Below are 22597 nucleotides of genomic sequence, written 5' to 3'. Positions count from 1 at the left end.
GAAAGACTTGCAATTTAAAAAATTTTAATCAGAATGTTCTGATATTGTCAGTGACACTTGGAGTTGGTCTGCTATAATTCTGAAGGGAAATTAGTGTGTGATAAAACCACACAACCGTTTCATTTAAATTCTGATCCCAATTTAGAGGGAGGATAGCTCATAAGATTCAAAGGGCTTTAATTCCGAATTTCCACATCGGGGAGTAATGTGTCACGTTGAAGGAAATGGCTGCCTACCTGAGTCTTGTGTTGTGGTGTCTTTAACAGCTACATTTAGAGTTGGCATCTTTTCACTTAAAACTAGTCAGACTGCAGGTCAAACCTTGCAATGTTGAACAAGCTGAAGACTGCATGCTGGTCAAACTCTAAAAATAACATCAAGAGTTCTGCATGCCCTACCAAACCACCAACACACCAGAAAGGGGTCAGGAAATGTTGCAGACGAATGGAAAAAGGAAACATTTTCACAGTTCTGAAACAAATATCAGGTGAGCTGCAAAGCCCGGAAGAAATACACATAGAAACAAATGCAGCACAAATTGATGAGGATTAGAGATGTTAAAGGGAGACTGGACTTTTGGAAGGCTCTTCGTAATGAGTGAATGACACGGAAGACCGAAACAGACGCACTAATCTGCTTTGTCAGCATTCCTGAGGGCTGTGAAGCAGAAGGCTCAATCGTATTCCTGCAGAGGGCTTTACCCACAATGCTGAACATGAACATCAAGGTTTTCTAAGTGGTAAACTAATCATCTATTACTTCTTTATATGTAATAGCCTGCATACCTGTACATGGGATATATGTAGAGAAGTGAATAATTAAGCACACATTTATTGTGCTTGAAATAGATCACTTTGTCTGAAGTTAAGACCAACAGAGTGTTTACCCCGGCGGAAGTCCACCACCAGTCCTTTGGTTTTACCAGAGTTGATCTGGAGGCGGTTCCGCTGGCACCATCCTATAAAGTCCTGGTTCAGTTCCCTGTATTCCGTGTCATCACCGGTGGAAGTGAGGCCGACGATTGCAGAGTCATCAGAGAACTTTAGCAGGTGGCCGTTTGCAGAGTTGTATTTGAAGTCCGAGGTGTAGATGGTGAAGAGGAATGGAGCTAAAACGGTTCCTTGTGGGGCCCCCGTGCTGCAGGACACCAGGTCGGACTCACACTCCCGTATCCTCACATACTGTGGACGGTTGGTGAGGTAGTCCAAGATCCATGCAGTGAGGTGGTGGTCCACCCCGGTCTGCTCCAGCTTGTCCCTCAGAAGCAGAGGCTGGATGGTGTTGAAGGCACTGGTGAAATCCAAAAACATGACTCTCACAGTGCTTCTAGCCTTTTACAGGTGAGAAAGGCATCTGTGTAGCAGGTAGATGACAGAGTCATCCCCCCCGATGCCAGATTGGTAGGTGAAGTGAAGTGGGTCCAAAGATGAGCTCACCAGGGGGCACTGGATATAATCAGAAATATCCCTGCAGTCTCAAGTCTAGTTATCCACAGTTCATGTCAAAAGACACCACATGACAGCGAAAGTAGAACAGAATAATTCATCGGCCGCATAGTATTTGTATCACTGTAGTAGGAAAATTCCATACATTTTATTTTTAATTTTTAATATAATCTTTAAATTGTTCGCTTCAACAGAACTTCAAAGGATACTCCCTTAAACACAGTAAAACAAATATAAAGTATGTCTCCTCCCCAATGTCCCTAGTGAAGGTCTCTTTCACTGAAGATTCCATGTTATTAGCATACCTAGTTATCACTGTACAGTGTTTCAAATACATATATCATTTATATATAATGCACCGTTGCTGTTTTAAGAAGGTTGCCATTGTGAAGGATTGGGTTTGTATATAGGGTCTACTCTATAATGCACATAGCCCCATGAGGTTTTCAGATGCATCACACTTGAATTGCTTGATTGTGACACTAGATGTCAGCACTAGATGATGCGAACAAAAAGAACGCATGTGCTTACTTATCCAGTGATGAGAAACTGCCTGATTGACTGTGACCTGAAGCATGAGGCTTTAACATGTATTAACCTGCATGAACATACTCAACCTTTTCCATGACGTGTATCTGTGCAGGTCCACCCATGACCACGTCACTTACACTTAGCATGAAAAGGTAAACAACAAAGGCATTGATCTCATCAGACATGGAACTCTCATTCAGTGAAAGAAGTATTCACATCCTTTACCGAAATAAAATTAACAGTACAGCAACGTAACAATACTCCATCACAGCCTGCCAACAGTCCTGCATGAAAAAACGTTCATTCACCAATATCTACTCTTTGTTTCTTGAATTTATTCTTGAGAAAGTTCATTAGAAGTCTACATTTGATTCATGACGAGTTCTTAAACAGCTGGATTTTCTGGTAATATTAAATTATTATTATTATTATTAAATTGTTGTTATGATGATGAATCCCATTGTAATAGTAGTTATAAAAATAGTTCTGAAATGGAGGAGCTTCAGCAGGAAGTGAACGCAAAACGAGCTGTCACACTAAGGAGAGTCAGTTGTGGATATTAAGTAACACAAACAATGTATGGAATGTTAGTACTCGTTGAGGTATTTACTGTCGTAGAAATTACTACTATTATTTATTATATGAATATAAAGTTCGGAAACGCGCAGTTTCGCTATTTACACAATTTGATTGACTGTTTAAAAAATGTTGTGTATATTTCAAATACACCATAATACAGTACAGTACTGTATATAGAATAAAGCTTACTGTAGTTCAAATTATAATTAGGCTATAACCTAAAACACAATTTTGCTGTTTTCAAATACAGTAACATCAGTAGAGCAAATTGGTTACTAAGCTGGTTGACTGGTGGTTTACTACATTTCTAAATATTTAATAGTCCTGATAAAAACTGTAGGCTATCACTGCCAAATATAAAAATAGAATATGAACTATTTCAATTTGTTTCTATATCTGTCATGTATAAAAAGACCCAAAAAAAACACTCAAAGCAGACTACTTGATTACCATAAGGACATTATTTATTTATATAGTAATGATTCTCTCCTAAACGTTTTGATCCATATATGTGACAAATCACTGTGATCACTATCAGCAGTTTCCACTGTAATGGAAATTCTTATTAAAACCTATTATAAATAAACACATATTGTAATATGAATCCTATGTATTACAACTGTAGAATTTCAAGAAATGCAATAACAAATTAGTTTGAACAAACATGTCACCACTCAAATGTGCTCTTGAGTGTCAGTAGATGTTGTTCTTTTACCTGAGAACAAATCCCAAATAAGAAAACATTGGTGAATGTCAGAGTCTTCATCAAAACTATGTCGGTGAGTTTTAGGAAGAAAAGACATAACAGTTGGTGAATGACGCCCATTTATTGTTAATACTGATGCACCCAATTATAATAAGCATTTAACTGTTGTAGCTGGTGGAGGTGGGGCTAGTTAAAATGCTGCATTCTGTATATGCAGTTAGGTAGTTTAGTGTTACTGTTCACACCAATAGCTCAAAGATGCCACATTAGGCGCTGCCGCGTTGACAGCCGTTGACAGGCAATCAAAATGCTCCCGATCTTGTATAATGCAACTTAAATGGAGTAAGAAGAGGACAAAACAAAGTTCTGATGAACATTTGTAGTCATATGTTGGGCTTTCAACTGAATTATTGCTACATGATGGGAAAGCTATTTAAATGAGAGATTTTTCATGAGAGAAATTTAGTGGGGAAGTCACTTGGTGGAACTGCAAACATGCATTTTGTTAGCGAATCATATTTGCTTTGATATAGAATCTTTCACTGCAAAGTAATCAACAACTGCAGCTGTCAGGTAAATGCACTGGCGTAAAAGTACAATATGTCCGTATGAGATGTAGTGAAGTGAAGAAATACTCAAATTAACTTTGCTAAACTACACCTGGGTGTGCCAGTACACTGTGACGTCACTGTAGGGTGCAGTTACATGTGCAACAAAACAACTACACCCTGAGGTGAAACAGCCATGAAACAATCAACCAGAAAGGGCTGTTGCTGTAGTGTCTTCACAGTGTGTTCCTTTGGCTTTAGGTGTCCCTGGTGGTGAATGTAGCCAGTGAATGTGGCTTCACTGAAGAGCACTACGAAGACCTGCAGCAGCTCCAGCGGGACTTTGGGCCGTATCACTTCAATGTGCTGGCCTTCCCCTGCAACCAGTTCGGGCAGCAGGAGAATAAATAAAAGAGGGCAGCAATGAAATAAAGGAACAAAGGAAGATGGCAATAACTGATACATATTAACTCGTTTTCCTTCCCTCATTCTCTGCAGTCTTCTGGAAATGAGCCTGACTGGAATTTCTGGAAGTATCTTGTTGATGTAAATGGCAACGTGTTGGATGCATGGGGACCAAAAGTTACTGTCAATGAAATCAGACCCAAAATAGCTGAAATGGTGCGTCAGATAATCCTAAAGAAGAAAGAAGAACTTTAACGTCCTGTTAAACAACACTTTGGAGTTCGGATTTTAAGAGATAAACTGAACAAATTCATTTTGCTTGTACGATCAGAATTTGTCAGACTAAACCATTACCAAGTCACGTAGCAAAAGCGTATTGTTGCATATTTGTTGAAATTCTCATTACATCCCCAAACATCTGGTATGTGTGGCTGTCACAGTACTGTAATAAGCCTGTGAAAGGATTGGATTGCATACCAGGGCCTTGAGAACATTACCACACCTGCTTTTGCTGAATTGCCACTCCTACATACCACCACTAAACAGTAGTCCTATTATGAACACAATAATGATTCAACAAGTAAGACAGTATGACGGGTATGACATTGTCACTACCTCTGCTTCTCTGCCACTCCATTCTGCCGTTCCCACTTCCCCAGGCCCTTACATTTCTTTAACAGCTTGCAGTCATTGCCATTCTATACCTGTCCACCAGATGCTCTTTGACTTTTCCACCTGTCGTAGTCACCTGCCATTCACAGTCACCTGTAGATTCTCTTTCACTTCTCTTCGTACTTGCTCCCTATGCCAGTAAGCCGACCTTCATTTTCAATAAATCACTGAGCTGTTCTTGTTCACCTGGATTGTCGGCATTTAGGCCCTTTTCATGCTGCCTCGCACTCACCTGCCTCATAAAAGTCATACCATCAGTCCCATTATTTACGGTTTTGGGGCAGCCCATCATTATCCTAATGCCATGGTTATTTATCATAGTGAAAGCAGGGGAAGCTGTACGCTTTAATACTATTCATGGTTAACTTTTAATTGCTTTGACACAAAATGCATTCGATGACAGTGATATGACTCAACCACCACCAAAACTGTATTTACAATCCATTTTGCAGATATTTACAAACTAATTCACAACATAACATAAAATTACTATAAAGTATTTGCTACACTCTGCTTCACCTCAACAATTTAAAAAAATAAAATAAAAAGGACCACAGCTACTCCCCAGCATGATATTACTTTTCCTTCTGGCGGTTGCAATTCATTAACCATATAGAATAATTATTGTCCTCATGGAGGAAAGTTCAGAGACCAGAGGGCTACCGGTTGTGTGGCATTTAGGTTGCATTAGTGCATTTTGGATGTGAGATGAACTGTTGCGTTGAGAGGCATGTGGATAAAGATAACTTTGTAAAGAGTTTGAAACAAGAACTCAGGATGGAGAAATGTGTGTAACCACAGTCCTAGTAGTGAGGAGAATAGTGGAATGAACTGAGGTTAAATATGTTTGAGGCCCAGATATTTGTGGTATGCCACTGAGTGTAACCAATTATATAACAAAAAATGAATTAAATTAATCTTTTCTATTAAAGTGGCTTCACATTTGTCTTTAGTTCATTAGTCTTGGCCTTTTGGATAAAAACACCACAGAAGCTATACATTGTTCTCAAACATCAGAAAAGCTTTATTAAACAGGTTTTAAATTACATAGACAGTAGTCACATTACATTACACCACTGCAATAAATATGCATATTATATATAAATATATTTGAAAAAGTGCAAAACACAAATCAAAAATAGTAGAGTGCAGTTCAAGGTTATAATTTTCAGCTTTAATGAATGGCGTTTGATCTACTTAAATATTTAAATCATGTGCTTGTTATTTAATCTCCTTTTCTCTTTCTTAGTCAACTGTTTTTGGTAGTGATATATTACAACTGAAACAATAAAACTCTAATTATTTTATCTTTACTTTTCTTTTGCTCTCATTTGTTTCTTAACCAGGCAATGTTTTAGCTTAGTTTTAGTTTTCTTATTGGTTATCATTTTATTTTGTTTCAGTTGAAAACAATATTTTTCACTGCTTATTTTCATTTTTATTTTACGATAATAATCCTGTTTCAGAGTCCTTCTGGTAGCTTCATAGGTGCTTTATCGAAGCACCCTTGTTCTAACAGACAGCAAAGATAATAAGTCCTAGCAGCAGATGGATCACACTCAGTCTGAAACAGCAGGCGTCACTGGTAGTAGCTATGGCTTGTTGGTTTGCTTGGCTGGTGGCTGTTGTAGATGTTGTTGGGCCAGATGTGGTTGTAGCAATTGTTGTTGTTGGGGCCACAGTTGTTGTCGTTGGAGCAACAGTTGATGTTTGGGCTGCAGTTGTTGTAGTGGCAGCAATTGTTGTTGGTGTGGCAGTCGTTTGTGTTGGGGCAACAGTTGTCGTTTGGGCTGAAGTTGTTGTTGTGGCAGCAATTGTTGTTAGGGCTGCAGTTGTTGTCGTGGTGGCAATTGTTGTTGGGGCCACAGTGGTTGTCATTGGAGCAACAGTTGATGTTTGGGACGCAGTTGTTGTAGTGGCAGCAATTGTTGTTGGGGTGGCAATCGTTTGCGTTGGGGCAACATTTGTTGTCGTTTGGGCTGCAGTTGTTGTGGCAGCAATTGTTGTTGGGGTGGCAGTCGTTTGCTTTGTGACAAGAGTTGTTGTCATTGGGACAAGAGTTGTTGTTTGGGCTGCAGTTGTTGTCGTGGCAGCAATTGTTGTTGGGGTTACAGTCATTTGCGTTGGGACAAAAGTTGTTGTTGTTGGGACAAGAGTTGTTATTTGGGCTGCAGTTGTTGTCGTGGAAGCAATTGTTGTTGGGGTGGTAGTCGTTTGTGTTGGGACAAGTGTTGTCGTTGGGACAAGAGTTGTTGTTTGGGCTGCAGTTGTTGTCGTGGTGGCAATTGTTGTTTGGGCCACAGTGGTTGTCAGTGGAGCAACAGTTGATGTTTGGGACGCAGTTGTTGTAGTGGCAGCAATTGTTGTTGGGGTGGCAATCGTTTGCGTTGGGGCAACATTTGTTGTCGTTTGGGCTGCAGTTGTTGTGGCAGCAATTGTTGTTGGGGTGGCAGTTGTTTGCGTTGTGACAAGAGTTGTTGTCGTTGGGACAAGAGTTGTTGTTTGGGCTGCAGTTGTTGTCGTGGCAGCAATTGTTGTTGGGGTGGCAATCATTTGCGTCGGGGCAAGACTTGTTGTCGTTTGGGCTGCAGTTGTTGTTGTGGCAGCAATTGTTGTTGGGGTGGCAGTCGTTTGCGTTGGGACAAGAGTTGTTGTTTGGGCTGCAGTTGTTGTCGTGGCAGCAATTATTGTTGGGGTGGCAGTCGTTTGCGTTGGGACAGGAGTTGTTGTCATTGGGACAAGAGTTGTTGTTTGGGCTGCAGTTGTTGTCGTGGCAGCAATTGTTGTTGGTGTGGCAGTCGTTTGCGTTGGGGCAACAGTTGTTGTCGTTTGGGCTGAAGTTGTTGTGGCGGCAGCAATTGTTGTTGGGGTGGCAGTCATTTGCGTTGGGACAAAAGTTGTTGTTGTTGGGACAAGAGTCGTTGTGTGGGCTGCAGTTGTTGTCGTTGGTGCAGCGGTTGTTGTTGGGGGAGCAGTTGTCGGTACAGTGGTTGTTGTTGGGGGAGCAGTTGTTGTCGTTGGTGCAGCAGTTGAGGTTGGGGCAACAGTTGTAGTTGATGCAGTGGTTGTTGTTGGGGGAGCAGTTGTTGTCGTTGGTGCAGCGGTTGAGGTTGGGGCATCAGTTGTCGTTGATGCAGTGGTTGTTATTGGGGGAGCAGTTGTTGTCGTTGGTGCAGCGGTTGTTGTTGGGGGAGCAGTTGTTGTCGTTGGTGCAGCGGTTGTTGTTGGGGGAGCAGTTGTTGTCGTTGGTGCAGCGGTTGTTGTTGGGGGAGCAGTTGTTGTAGTTGGTGCAGCGGTTGATGTTGGGGGAGCAGTTGTTGTAGTTGGTGCAGCGGTTGTTGTTGGGGGAGCAGTTGTTGTCGTTGGTGCAGCGGTTGTCGTTGGTGCAGCGGTTGTTGTTGGGGGAGCAGTTGTTGTCGTTGGTGCAGCGGTTGTTGTTGGGGGAGCAGTTGTTGTAGTTGGTGCAGCGGTTGTTGTTGGGGGAGCGGTTGTTGTTGTTGGTGCAGTGGTTGTTGTTGGGAGAGCAGTTGTAGTAGTTGGTGCAGCGGTTGTTGTTGGGGGAGCAGTTGTTGTCGTTGGTGCAGCGGTTATTGTTGGGGGAGCAGTTGTTGTCGTTGGTGCAGCGGTTGTTGTTAGGGGAGCAGTTGTTGTCGTTGGTGCAGCGGTTGTTGTTGGGGGAGCAGTTGTCGTTGGTGCAGCGGTCGTTGTTGGGGGAGCAGTTGTTGTCGTTGGTGCAGCGGTTGTTGGGGGAGCAGTTGTTGTCGTTTGTGCAGCGGTTGTTGTTGGGGGAGCAGTTGTTGTCGTTGGTGCAGCGGTTGTTGTTGGGGGAGCAGTTGTTGTAGTTGGTGCAGCGGTTGTTGTTGGGGGAGCAGTTGTCGTTGGTGCAGCGGTCGTTGTTGGGGGAGCAGTTGTTGTCGTTTGTGCAGCGGTTGTTGTTGGGGAAGCAGTTGTTGTCGTTGGTGCAGCGGTTGTTGTTGGGAGAGCAGTTGTCGTTGGTGCAGCGGTTGTTGTTGGGGGAGCAGTTGTTGTAGTTGGTGCAGCAGTTGTTGTCGTTGGTGCAGCGGTTGTTGTTGGGGGAGCAGTTGTTGTCGTTGGTGCAGCGGTTGTTGTTGGGGGAGCAGTTGTAGTAGTTGGTGCAGCAGTTGTTGTTGGGGGAGCAGTTGTTGTCGTTGGTGCAGCGGTTGTTGTTGGGGGAGCAGTGGTTGTCGTTGGTGCAGCGGTTGTTGTTAGGGGAGCAGTTGTTGTCGTTGGTGCAGCGGTTGTTGTTGGGAGAGCAGTTGTTGTCGTTGGTGCAGCGGTTGTTGTTGGGGGAGCAGTTGTTGTAGTTGGTGCAGCAGTTGTTGTCGTTGGTGCAGCGGTTGTTGTTGGGGGAGCAGTTGTTGTCGTTGGTGCAGCGGTTGTTGTTGGGGGAGCAGTTGTTGTAGTTGGTGCAGCGGTTGTTGTTAGGGGAGCAGTTGTTGTCATTGGTGCAGCGGTTGTTGTTGGGGGAGCAGTTGTTGTCGTTGGTGCAGCGGTTGTTGTTGGGGGAGCAGTTGTTGTCGTTGGTGCAACGGTTGTTGTTGGGGCAGCAGTTGTTGTCGTTGGTACAGCAGTTGTTGTTAGGGGAGCAGTTGTTGTAGTTGGTACAGCGGTTGTTGTTGGGGGAGCAGTTGTTGTCGTTGGTGCAGCAGTTGAGGTTGGGGCAACAGTTGTAGTTGATGCAGTGGTTGTTGTTGGGGGAGCAGTTGTTGTCGTTGGTGCAGCGGTTGAGGTTGGGGCATCAGTTGTCGTTGATGCAGTGGTTGTTATTGGGGGAGCAGTTGTTGTCGTTGGTGCAGCGGTTGTTGTTGGGGGAGCAGTTGTTGTCGTTGGTGCAGCGGTTGTTGTTGGGGGAGCAGTTGTTGTCGTTGGTGCAGCGGTTGTTGTTGGGGGAGCAGTTGTTGTAGTTGGTGCAGCGGTTGATGTTGGGTGAGCAGTTGTTGTAGTTGGTGCAGCGGTTGTTGTTGGGGGAGCAGTTGTTGTCGTTGGTGCAGCGGTTGTCGTTGGTGCAGCGGTTGTTGTTGGGGGAGCAGTTGTTGTCGTTGGTGCAGCGGTTGTTGTTGGGGGAGCAGTTGTTGTAGTTGGTGCAGCGGTTGTTGTTGGGGGAGCGGTTGTTGTTGTTGGTGCAGTGGTTGTTGTTGGGAGAGCAGTTGTAGTAGTTGGTGCAGCGGTTGTTGTTGGGGGAGCAGTTGTTGTCGTTGGTGCAGCGGTTGTTGTTGGGGGAGCAGTTGTTGTCGTTGGTGCAGCGGTTGTTGTTGGGGGAGCAGTTGTTGTCGTTGGTGCAGCGGTTGTTGTTGGGGGAGCAGTTGTCGTTGGTGCAGCGGTCGTTGTTGGGGGAGCAGTTGTTGTCGTTGGTGCAGCGGTTGTTGTTGGGGGAGCAGTTGTTGTCGTTGGTGCAGCGGTTGTTGTTGGGGGAGCAGTTGTTGTCGTTGGTGCAGCGGTTGTTGTTGGGGGAGCAGTTGTTGTAGTTGGTGCAGCGGTTGTTGTTGGGGGAGCAGTTGTCGTTGGTGCAGCGGTCGTTGTTGGGGGAGCAGTTGTTGTCGTTTGTGCAGCGGTTGTTGTTGGGGAAGCAGTTGTTGTCGTTGGTGCAGCGGTTGTTGTTGGGAGAGCAGTTGTCGTTGGTGCAGCGGTTGTTGTTGGGGGAGCAGTTGTTGTAGTTGGTGCAGCAGTTGTTGTCGTTGGTGCAGCGGTTGTTGTTGGGGGAGCAGTTGTTGTCGTTGGTGCAGCGGTTGTTGTTGGGGGAGCAGTTGTAGTAGTTGGTGCAGCAGTTGTTGTTGGGGGAGCAATTGTTGTCGTTGGTGCAGCGGTTGTTGTTGGGGGAGCAGTGGTTGTCGTTGGTGCAGCGGTTGTTGTTAGGGGAGCAGTTGTTGTCGTTGGTGCAGCGATTGTTGTTGGGGGAGCAGTTGTTGTCGTTGGTGCAGCGGTTGTTGTTGGGGGAGCAGTTGTTGTAGTTGGTGCAGCGGTTGTTGTTGGGGGAGCAGTTGTCATTGGTGCAGCGGTCGTTGTTGGGGGAGCAGTTGTTGTCGTTGGTGCAGCGGTTGTTGTTGGGGAAGCAGTTGTTGTCGTTGGTGCAGCGGTTGTTGTTGGGAGAGCAGTTGTTGTCGTTGGTGCAGCGGTTGTTGTTGGGGGAGCAGTTGTTGTAGTTGGTGCAGCAGTTGTTGTCGTTGGTGCAGCGGTTGTTGTTGGGGGAGCAGTTGTTGTCGTTGGTGCAGCGGTTGTTGTTGGGGGAGCAGTTGTTGTAGTTGGTGCAGCGGTTGTTGTTGGGGGAGCAGTTGTCGTTGGTGCAGCGGTCGTTGTTGGGGGAGCAGTTGTTGTCGTTGGTGCAGCGGTTGTTGTTGGGGAAGCAGTTGTTGTCGTTGGTGCAGCGGTTGTTGTTGGGAGAGCAGTTGTTGTCGTTGGTGCAGCGGTTGTTGTTGGGGGAGCAGTTGTTGTAGTTGGTGCAGCAGTTGTTGTCGTTGGTGCAGCGGTTGTTGTTGGGGGAGCAGTTGTTGTCGTTGGTGCAGCGGTTGTTGTTGGGGGAGCAGTTGTTGTCGTTGGTGCAGCGGTTGTTGTTGGGGGAGCAGTTGTTGTCGTTGGTGCAACGGTTGTTGTTGGGGCAGCAGTTGTTGTCGTTGGTACAGCAGTTGTTGTTAGGGGAGCAGTTGTTGTAGTTGGTACAGCGGTTGTTGTTGGGGGAGCAGTTGTTGTCGTTGGTGCAGCGGTTGTTGTTGGGGGAGCAGTTGTTGTCGTTGGTGCAGCGGTTGTTGTTGGGGGAGCAGTTGTAGTAGTTGGTGCCGCAGTTGTTGTTGGGGGAGCAGTTGTTGTCGTTGGTGCAGCGGTTGTTGTTGGGGGAGCAGTGGTTGTCGTTGGTGCAGCGGTTGTTGTTAGGGGAGCAGTTGTTGTAGTTGGTGCAGCGGTTGTTGTTGGGGGAGCAGTTGTTGTCGTTGGTGCAGCGGTTGTTGTTGGGGGAGCAGTTGTTGTCGTTGGTGCAGCGGTTGTTGTTGGGGGAGCAGTTGTAGTAGTTGGTGCAGCAGTTGTTGTTGGGGGAGCAGTTGTTGTCGTTGGTGCAGCGGTTGTTGTTGGGGGAGCAGTTGTTGTCGTTGGTGCAGCGGTTGTTGTTAGGGGAGCAGTTGTTGTCGTTGGTGCAGCGGTTGTTGTTGGGGGAGCAGTTGTTGTCGTTGGTGCAGCGGTTGTTGATGGGGGAGCAGTTGTTGTCGTTGGTGCAGCGGTTGTTGTTGGGGGAGCAGTTGTTGTCGTTGGTGCAGCGGTTGTTGATGGGGGAGCAGTTGTTGTCGTTGGTGCAGTGGTTGTTTTTGGGGGAGCAGTTGTTGTCGTTGGTGCAGTGGTTGTTGATGGGGGAGCAGTTGTTGTTGTTGGTGCAGCGGTTGTTGTTGAGGGATCAGTTGTTGTCGTTGGTGCAGCAGTTGTTGTTGGGGGAGCAGTTGTTGTCGTTGGTGCAGCGGTTGTTGTTGGGGGAGCAGTGGTTGTTGTTGGTGCAGCGGTTGTTGTTAGGGGAGCAGTTGTTGTAGTTGGTGCAGCGGTTGTTGTTGGGGGAGCAGTTGTTGTAATTGGTGCAGCGGTTGTTGTTGGGGGAGCAGTTGTTGTCGTTGGTGCAGCGGTTGTTGATGGGGGAGCAGTTGTTGTCGTTGGTGCAGCGGTTGTTGTTGGGGGAGCAGTTGTTGTCGTTGGTGCAGCGGTTGTTGATGGGGGAGCAGTTGTTGTCGTTGGGGAAGCAGTTGTTGTTGGGGGAGCAGTTGTTGTCGTTGGTGCAGCGGTTGTTGTTGGGGGAGCAGTTGTTGTCGTTGGTGCAGCGGTTGTTGTTGGGCGAGCAGTTGTTGTCGTTGGTGCAGTTGTTGGAGCTGCAGTTGTTGTGGCAGTATTACACAAACTGTTTCCACAACAGGATGGTCCACTGCTTATGCTTCCAATGCTTTGGAAGAATCGAAGGCTATTCAGGCTTGCAGCAGCTTCACACAGGTTTGCAGATATACAGCCAAAAGCTGGAGAAGTGCTGGACCCACTTGTCACTGTAGAGGAAAAATCATTGTTTAACTACACAGCCTTCATTGTTGTACGTGTTCTAATTCATTAAAATACGTAATACCACGATGTAGAATATACTTGAAAAAAATCCAAGTATTTTCACTTTGTACGTTTTCATTACTATACTTTAAATACTCTTGAATTTTGACATGTAACATTTTGTGAATTTTAGAACATCAAAACGTAAGTGTATTGACTTTTCTTGAAGTAACTAGTCACTATAACAGTCATAGGACTGTACTGCAGTAAAAAGTACAATAATTACCAATGATATTTAGTGGACTATAAGTATTAAGTACCATATCATAGAAATACTACAAATTCTTTAGAACAGCAGTTCAGGACATGTACTTCTTTACTTTCCTCCACTTGTTGATTTTCCAGATCTCACATGTAGTTGGTTTAAGATACTTTAAGGTTGTAACATAATTTTTGGCAACTTCGTATGAATAAGACTCACCACTCGCTTGAAAGCAGCGGTCCTCCACCCCACGACATGGTAATGTAGTACATTGAGAGGTCACAGGGTTACAACTGAGACACTGTAGGGCGTTAAATGTCTGAGCAGCAGGGGCTGAAAGAGAAAAAAACATCATTTGTTTGAGGAGGAGAGAACATTTAAAAGTCACAAAATGTAAGTTTGTCAAAGTCTATTTTGGATTTTTTCATCTTAAATGAGGTATTTATACATCTGTACTTACACGGTAGAGTGGCTCCGTTGCAATCATCTGTGTTGCAGCACTCAGCAGATGCAACTGCACCCGAAACACCCAAGTTGGCTGAAAATGTCTGAGAGCCTGTGGCTGGACACAGGGAGGATGATGCACACCCCTTGAATATCTGCTGTCCTGTAGTTCCAGATGAAGTGGCTACAAAAAAAATTGCAGTTCGTCAATATTTACGGAAAGAACACATAACTCTGCAGTACATTTATTTCACTCAAAAGTAGAACATGGTATAAAGAAATGCCTACCGAGAATGGAAGCTGTTACACACATCGTCTCTGAGGAACATGGGACTAGCGTTGTGTTAGAACACTGCAGATTTGTGCAAGTCTGACACTGAAGTGCTCGAGCTGCATTTGGGAGAAAAACAGTCAATGAGTGACGATCACATCTCAAATGTCAAATCAAATATCTGAAGTGTATTGATTTTCTATAAAGGCTGAAAACTGTTCATCGTGTGTAAAGGGATTTTAAATGACATGAGGTTGTTATGGTTAAACGTGTTTTAAGTGTCTAATTTGCTCCACAAGACTCTTCTGCACTATTGCACAGCCAAGTCTTGTCATGTGTTTTGCCCAAGTATTGTATTATATACAATAGAAGTTGAAATACATTTTGTAATTTACTTATTTTTCATATTTTGTTGTATTTATTATTTTAAATTGCCTTTATTTGTTTCCTACATCTGTAGACTGCTTCTTCTGCTGTTCTATAATTTACCCCCTGTGGATCAATTCAGTCTTATCTATATTCATATTATCTAGAATATTTGTACGGAATTTAAAAGATTCTTGGTAAATTAAACAACAATTTTAAGAAAAAGTAAAGTTACCTGTGCTGGAGAGGAGCAAGTAGAGGGTCAGAGAAAAGATCAGCTTCATCATGATGAACAGGTAAGTACTGTAGATTAGTTTTACTGGATACTACACCTTCATATCCACAATACTTTATATACTGCAAAGGTGTTGTATAAATAGTACAACTCATGCGTAAAAACCTTGGGCATTGGGTGTGTTCTTATATCTTCTTTTGTTACTTTGAAAAGCATCACGTCAACAAACCCTCCCACACCCTTTTACATTTTTTATGTTTACTCAGATAGTAAAGTATAAATACTTAATTCTTAAGTTTTACATTTAAATATGAATTATTTCTTATTTGGGTGTCTTTAATAATCATTACCCTCTTCTGCTTTCTGAAAATATTTCTCATCCAGTTTTTTCACCAGTTCTTTTCTAGTAACACATTATTTCTTTATTTTAGAGATTGAATGTCTAGGTCTTAATAAAGGATGGTGGATTGTGTAATTCCAAGGGACAACGATGAAAATAAGTCCATGATCATGTCATGTAATTTCAGTGCCTTTTAATAATTCTTTCAAAGTAGCAGTAATGCACAGCAGAAAGTTTATTTTTTTATTTTTAATTAGTTTGTTGTTTTGTGTCGTGCGTCAGTGAGCCAAAGAGAAAAGAAATACCAGATTTCCTTGACGCCAAAACAAATAATAGAGTCAATGTGAAAGACATTGTTCTGACAGGGAGGAAATAGTCTGATGTACTATGCAAAGGAATGTCCTTACTCACACATTATTATACTCTTACTGGCTTTGGGTGTGCTTCTTGAAATCAGTTGAAATGCTGTGGAACTGGCAACCCGACAAAACATTCCATTTGCTTCCATCTGTCCACTCTGGGCTTGCAAAAGTACAAAGTCAAGCTGTGCTCATCTTAACCCTGTTGTACAGACATTAGCTGAATGACATAGGCCACAACACATTCGTGTATTCCTATATTTGGAGAGTAGGTTTATTGGGAGAATGCTCTACAAACGTATGCATTTCTCTCACCAGGAGGCACTTTGGAAAAGACGGTCAATAAAAAGACAAAACAAAAAAAAAACACAGGAGATGACAAGAGAGCAGTTGTCTAGGATTATATTTAGTTGGCAAAAAGAAAGTTGCTGTTGATGGCGTTTCCTTTTTGGATCTCTGTGACCAGGTGATGGAGATTATCCGACAGCGCCACCTGGTGGAAGAGAACGCCGCAGATAAGATGAGAAGCTCTGTATTCATTTGTGTCATTTGTGTGTATCCAGTCCAGATGTGTTTGTGTGTGAAGCTCACCGTGTAAGAGTCGGGCTCCTGCAGCCTCTTGTGTCGGGGGTGCAGAGTCTGGAGGGAACTCTGGACCTTTACTCTAGTTTCTGCAGCGCTGCTCAGAGGGTGTGTGACCTAGAAAGAGTGGGAGACGCATTCATAAAGACTCAACTCCTACACAGCACGGCCCTGCAATATTGTCTTGTTTTGCACTGTTACGAAGCAACAAATCTATCTTTTTATTAATAAGTATGATACTGGTATTAACTGTGGTTTATTATACATTCTACTGCTGAATCACATACAGTACATGCCGGGTGACTTTCTGCACTGAAGGACCACAAAGAGGATATTCATCTTTTTTGTGTTTCATCCTAAATTGTTTTTTCTTTTCTTTCCCATAATACCTTTGAATAAAAATAACCCACATCAAATATTTGAATTTGCTGCTTTCAGATTATGGTTAAAGTGTACAGAGAGAGACGAGGGCTGAATTCAAATTGGAGACTTTAAGGGTGTGTCTTCCCTATGAAGTCCAGAGGGTCTACTGCTGTCCAATACATCAAGTCCACAAGGGAGATAATGCACACTTTATACAGCCTTCCAGTCCACTTCTGGTGTACAATTCAACAGACTTTTGTTCAGATGAGAACCCACAAATATGGACGTGATGGTGGATAAGAAACAAGAGCAACAGCAACTAGTCTACTCATTTAAAAAAGATACAAAAATCTTTGAGCAGCTCCGGTCCATCCTCACCTGTCCTTTGGTGAACACCTCCTGGCGCAGACAGGTGACCTGAGCTGGAATGACTGAGACACAGGAGTTATCACACATCATCAGCGGGTAACAGCTCAGAGACACTCCCGCCTCTGGAGGAGACTCCACAGCGAGACTCACCAGGTCCAGAAAAGGATGGCCTGCGAGGGACGGGAAAAAAAAAGAGTGGGAAGCCTTGAAAACGTTTACAAGCGCGCTGGCAGCCCAGTGAGGCTGCGATGCTCGTCATACACCAGGAGACCAAAGGATTCTATTATTACAGCATTACGACATTACGACTGTAACGAGGGGTGGTGTCAGTAGGACATTGTGTTTCCGAAATCAAAAAGGGTTTGTTTACCAAGTGGTGACTTTTTTTTTGTCCATCCTAACTTGTTGGGCTCAGCTCCACGTTGCCAAAGATGGCTCAACTTTTGCGAGTTGAACCTGTACTTAGGCTCAAATGTGAACATGAGCATCCTGTGTGGGTGATATGAATACAATACTTTCTCACAATAAAATGAATATTATCAATGGAATAAATCGGTAGAAGTCTGTTTTGGGTGATCCAGCGAACTGAATTCCTTTAAAAATGTAAGGTGCTTTCTCTCCTTATTGCAAAGATCACATATATATCGTTGAATAATGGCCCTAATACACCCAGAGACATTAAAGAGATGGACACGGTCGTCTGTTGGTGTGTCACATGTAGCTCTTGGGATGGCAAAGTTGTGCAGCTAAAACAGCCAAAACTAAAATAAGATGGTGAAAACACAAGAGGGAAATAAGTGGTTTGCAATTTTTGGTGAAGAGAGTTGAAGACAGACGTGGATTCTCACCCTCGGCGTCTATTAGCCTGTAGACGGCTTTCCTCCCGGGGACAGTGCTTTTCTCTGGGTCCTCGCTGATCTTCATCCTGGGCTTTCCCCTCACCTCCACTAGCTAATACACATACAAAAAAATGACATGTTAAAAAAACGGAGAAGTGAGTTTGAGGCATTTGGAGAGACGATGAAGCGCGTTACCTTATACACACAGCCCAGCGAGGGTTGCCGCGTGCAGGTGACCAGATGTGTTCCAACCCCGACCACATCGATCTCATTCTCCTGGAATAATAACACAGAACATCAGAGAAAAAGAATCACAATCATCATAAACAATCCACCTGTTCAGTCACAGTCTACCTTCTTGTTGAGCTCCGCCATGCTTTGCTCTGTGATGTTATTGGTTCCAACGATGATCAGCGAGTCGAAGGCGGAGACGGAGAAGCTGTGGAGATGAAGCCAAACAAAGAGGAAGAACAGGAATCAGACGCGCGCCACAGACCTCTGGAGGAGTGAGACGTATTCTCACTTTTTTTTTTAGAGATGCACACATGCAGCAGGGCACCTTACTCACTGCTCGCTGCAGAGTCTGAAGACACGACAGACATCAAGCGACTGCGTGCAGAGGTCCCCGCTGTCCAGGCGGACGCCTACGGGCCTGTAGTCCAGTTCACACAGGGCCAGGGCCACCGCACAGAAGTTCAACAGGCCACTACTGAAATCACACACACACACACACACGTTTCATCACATGAGCATCACACATGAACTAGTGGAATTAATAGGTCACTTTGGGTTCTGAGAAATTGTGATTTTCCACAGTTTTTGATGAATTATTACTGAAAGATGTCCTGCTATTAATTAGAAGACATGTGACTGTGACATGTGAAATGAGGGTTAGGGTGTTAGCCAAACTATATAACTTTTAGATTGGTTGGTCTAAACCTGATTTCATTCAGAGGACACTAGTGACACCTGCTGGTACAAACGGCTCATTGTACTTCTGCAGTAACTAATAAGTACTGCTCTGCTATCTATATTCTTACTCACTCTAACTATGATTCGTATTTAGGCAGTGGTGTATAGTGCCTAAATACTGTACTTAAGTCGTTTTTTTGGATATCTGTACTTTACTTTACTATTTATATTTCTGTTGACTTTTACTTTTATTTCACTGCATTTTGCAAAGAAAACTGATACTTTGACTCCGATACATTTCCCCTGAAACCTTCGTTACTCGCTACAAAATAAAATCTATCTTTAGAAAAAAAATGAATCATGAGACCAACGTCGGGGACTGTGGTGGAACACAGGCTGCAAGCAAGCAGGTTTGGTGAATCAGTGGACCTAGCTTGCAAGTTAAATCATTGGTTAATCACGTTATTACGCAACTGCAAACAAGTGCTCTCAAAGCCGCGGTTTTTTGATTCCCAGTGATGCCCAGGATGCTAGCTAGCGAGCGACTACATGAGTAGAATTCCACTCTACGATGACTGATTTGATGATGGAAGCAGAAATGGAAGCACCTGCTGCTCCCGCAACAAACGACGGTGGTGACGAAGACCAACACCGTGGCCATATTTGCGAGAAATGTTTTCTTATGTTGGAGTGAAAGATTCTTCGTACCGGATGAAGTGCCTCTTATGCTTACCCGAAGCTACTGAAATATTAGCATTCAAAAACTCCCCATCCAACCACAGGAAACACATTGAGGTAAATGAAGATGAATCCCATGAGCCGCAACGTTAATGTTTAGCTATCATAATGATCATAAACCTGTTCAGATATCTAGCAGTGTTTCCCACAGAGTATATCTTTGGGGGGAGACAGGTGTCTTATCTTCTAATTTAGCTATACATGGTGTATGTTAGGCTAACGTTCGCTAGCTATCGTACATCAAATGAGACAATTAGTGTAGTAGACAGATCGCTAGCGAGTTAGTGAGCTGAGGAAGTGTTGACAGTTGTGAGATGTTGTTGATTTGAGTCATCATAGCTATAATCACTGCAGCACTAGTTAGCTAACGAGAGCGCCGCATTACGTTTTGTAATACTTTAGTATTGATCATGTTTTGATATTTGAGTCATTTTGTGGATGATCAGATCGAGTTATGATGGTAGCAGTCGACCAATTGCAGATTCAGCTTGCGCAAAACCTTTGTGTTCAAATCAGGCCCATAGTTCATAGTAGATGCAAAAGTATACTTATGTACAATATATGATGTTGAACATTGTTGCTCCTGGATGGATCACAGCCAACCCAATTATTTTCAACACAACTCCTTGTCCTTGGTCATGGTGGCCACAGCACTTAAAAGAATAAACTTCATAATTCTCAAAATTCTGACTCTTTGCTTTTTTATTAACAGCATGTACTTGTACTTTTACTTTCAATACTTAAGTACATTTAATATCAGAAAACTACTTTTGATACTTAAGTACAGTAAATATCAGATACTTTAAGACTTTTACTCAAGTAGTATTTTAAGAGGTGACTTTCACTTTTACTGGAGTCGTTTTCCAGTAAGGTATCTTTACTTTTACTCAAGTATGGCTTTTGGGTACTTTATACACCACTGATTTTAGGCTACATGTGTTGTTGTAATGCCTTTGTTATGAAATAAAAGATGCAACATCAGTGGTGAACGAAGGACTGCCATCCTTTACTTTAACAAAAGTACTAATATCACAATGTCAAAATACTCAAATACAAGTAAAAGTCCTGCATTTAGAATTCGACTTAAGTCAAAGTACAGAGGTATTATCAGCTAAGTTTACTTTAAGTATTAAAAAGTACAAGTACTCATTTTGCAGACAATCGGCCCTTGTGACTGATGCACTTTAATTAATTAAATTATGAAATCAATATTGATGCATCAATGTGTACGCAGCATTTTTCAGCTGTAGCTGCTCGAGGTGAAGCTAGTTTTAAACTGGTTTATACAGTTCGATCATTTAGTCCAGTGGATCCCAACAGACCTGACTGAGGGGCCATGAGAGCATTAATGGGAGAGGAAAGAAACAGAAACACAAAGAAATATTAATTTAGCTTTTTTAGTGAATTATTGGATACTTTGACCTCTTTGGGTCAGTAACAGTGTTTGAAATTAAACCATGTGAGAAGTTAAGCCGAAAAAAAAAATCACTCTTTGGTGGAACTCATGTGAGACCCAGTTACACACTGCTTTTTTGTACGACCCAAAAACGGTTGGGGACCACCGGTTCAATATTTGCTGTATTTTGTAAGCTGATTATATGTTTTTACCATGTATATTGTAATGTATTTTGTAATGTATTTTGTTAATATGAACTGTCAAATGAATGTAGTGCAGTAAAAAAGTACAAGAGTTTGCTGTGAATTGTCGTTGATATATAAAATAGCATAAAATGGAAATACTGAAGTAAAATACAAGTACCTCAAAATGTACTGAGCTATTTGTCCCCATTGTGCAACACACAGTATACTATGTATATTGTTGAAGTTAGAAAGCGGAGAAAATGTATTATTATTTACCTTATTAATTATTATTTACTTTATTAATCTATATATTTTTGAGGGATTTGAAGTGAAATTGCATGAAACCAGAGGCCTGAAACAGAGATTCTCCAGAAAGTGAGACGCTTGTCAACAATCACCTGGTAAAAGCCTCAACACATAGTTTGTTCAGTATAAAACGTAGCACCGCTAGTTACCAGCCAACACTGTAGCTGTCAATCACAGGCAGGAAGTTCTGAGGGTAGGCGATGGCGTAGGACAAGAAAGCCGCCAACTCGCCCTCGTGGATCTTCCCAGGCTCACCTCCCAGAAGCTCACACACACGACTCAACCAGCCCTTCGTCAACGAAATGATGTCGACTGGATCGGGGTCCCCATTCAGCGCCACAAGAGTCTGATTGGAGACGTGATACGGGGACATGTTATTAAGGACACAGTTAACTTCTTTCCCACATGATCGCCTATTGTTCTTTGGAGAACGACGACGATAACCCTGAAAGATTTCACACCTTGCCATGTTTGAATTCAACATGATTTGTACTGTATTGTTCTGATGTTTGATCCCATATATGCCATAATGTAAATGGTGAAGCCACAATTGAGTTCCAAACTGAAGAACTAAAACAAAGAAGTTGAAAAAAACAAGTGTGTGTTATTCTTTAGCTTGATTTAACCGTTGATTATTTTCAATTATCTAAATGATATGATGTCTTATCAGCGATACGCTACTGACTAAACCTTTTGATGTGTGCACACAACACTCTTACAGTGGACAGCCTTTTGCACTAGGCAGTAAAAACACACAACTTGTAATCGTCGAGCTAAAAAAAGCTTTAGAATCATTGGTGTGGTCCTTTGAGAGTGATTGCAGGAGGGAGTACTCACTTGTGGCCACACCTCCTCCAGCGAGGTAAAGGAAGTGACGTATGAGTGTGCCATGGTCCCCGCTACCGGGATCCCAAACAGGAAACCAGCCTGAACGTTACTGGTGAGATCAAACCCTGAAAGACAGGTTCGAGTGTCAGTCTGCGGGCGTGTCAACGTTAATAACCTGCACGAACATACTCAACTTTTTCCATGACGTGTATCTGTACAGGTCAACCCATGACCACGTCACTTACACTTAGCATGAAAAGGTAAACAACAAAGGCATTGATCTCGTCAGACATGGAACTCTCATTCAGTGAAAGAAGTATTCAGATCCTGTACCGAAGTAAAATGAACAGTACAGCAACGTAACAATACTCCATCACAGCCTGCCAACAGTCCTGCATGAAAAAACGTTCATTCACCAATATCTACTCTTTGTTTCTTGAATTTATTCTTGAGAAAGTTCATTAGAAGTCTACGTTTGATTCATGGAATGTTAGTACTCGTTGAGGTATTTACTGTCATATAAATTACTACTATTATTTATTATATAAATTTAAAGTTATGAAACGGACAATTTCGCTATTTACACAATTTGAATGACTGTTTCAAAAATGTTGTGTATATTTCAAATACACTATAATACATTACAGTACTGTATATAGAATATAGCTTACTGTAGTTCAAATTATAATTAGGCTATAACCTAAAACACAATTTTGCTGTTTTCAAATACAGTAACATCAGTAGAGCAAATTGGTTACTAAGCTGGTTGACTGGTGGTTTACTACATTTCTAAATATTTAATAGTCCTGATAAAAACTGTAGGCTATCACTGCCAAATATAAAAATATAATATGAACTATTTAGATTTGTTTCCATATCTGTCATGTATAAAAAGAC

At 42.9% G+C, this 22597-nt stretch overlaps 2 protein-coding genes across 2 annotated transcripts; both read right to left on the bottom strand.

The window, feature by feature from the left end:
- Positions 1-299: 299 nt before the first annotated feature.
- Positions 300-11936, bottom strand: LOC306694904 (uncharacterized protein; the record flags this gene model as incomplete). The annotated part of the gene is made up of 4 exons (XM_079157957.1): positions 300-364; positions 887-1181; positions 11115-11549; positions 11616-11936. Coding segments are annotated over 4 exons (1116 nt in total), but the record flags the coding sequence as incomplete, so codon positions are not given.
- Positions 11937-15588: 3652 nt separating this feature from the next.
- Positions 15589-21766, bottom strand: LOC306694902 (nicotinate phosphoribosyltransferase-like; the record flags this gene model as incomplete). Its single annotated transcript, XM_079157948.1, has 9 exons — positions 21710-21766; positions 21022-21218; positions 17904-18044; positions 17690-17774; positions 17531-17611; positions 17345-17447; positions 16506-16666; positions 15774-15881; positions 15589-15675 (listed from the first exon to the last, which is right to left on the bottom strand). The coding sequence occupies exons 1-9, from the start codon at positions 21761-21763 to the stop codon at positions 15589-15591; spliced, it is 1017 nt and encodes a 338-aa protein (XP_079014074.1). The 5' UTR covers positions 21764-21766.
- Between the last annotated feature and the right edge of the window lie 831 nt (positions 21767-22597).

The sequence above is a fragment of the Pholis gunnellus genome (assembly GCF_910591455.1).
Source record: "Pholis gunnellus genome assembly, chromosome: 4".
In the NCBI taxonomy this organism is placed as follows: Eukaryota; Metazoa; Chordata; class Actinopteri; order Perciformes; family Pholidae; genus Pholis; species Pholis gunnellus.
This window is presented reverse-complemented; position numbering and strand designations above follow the sequence as displayed.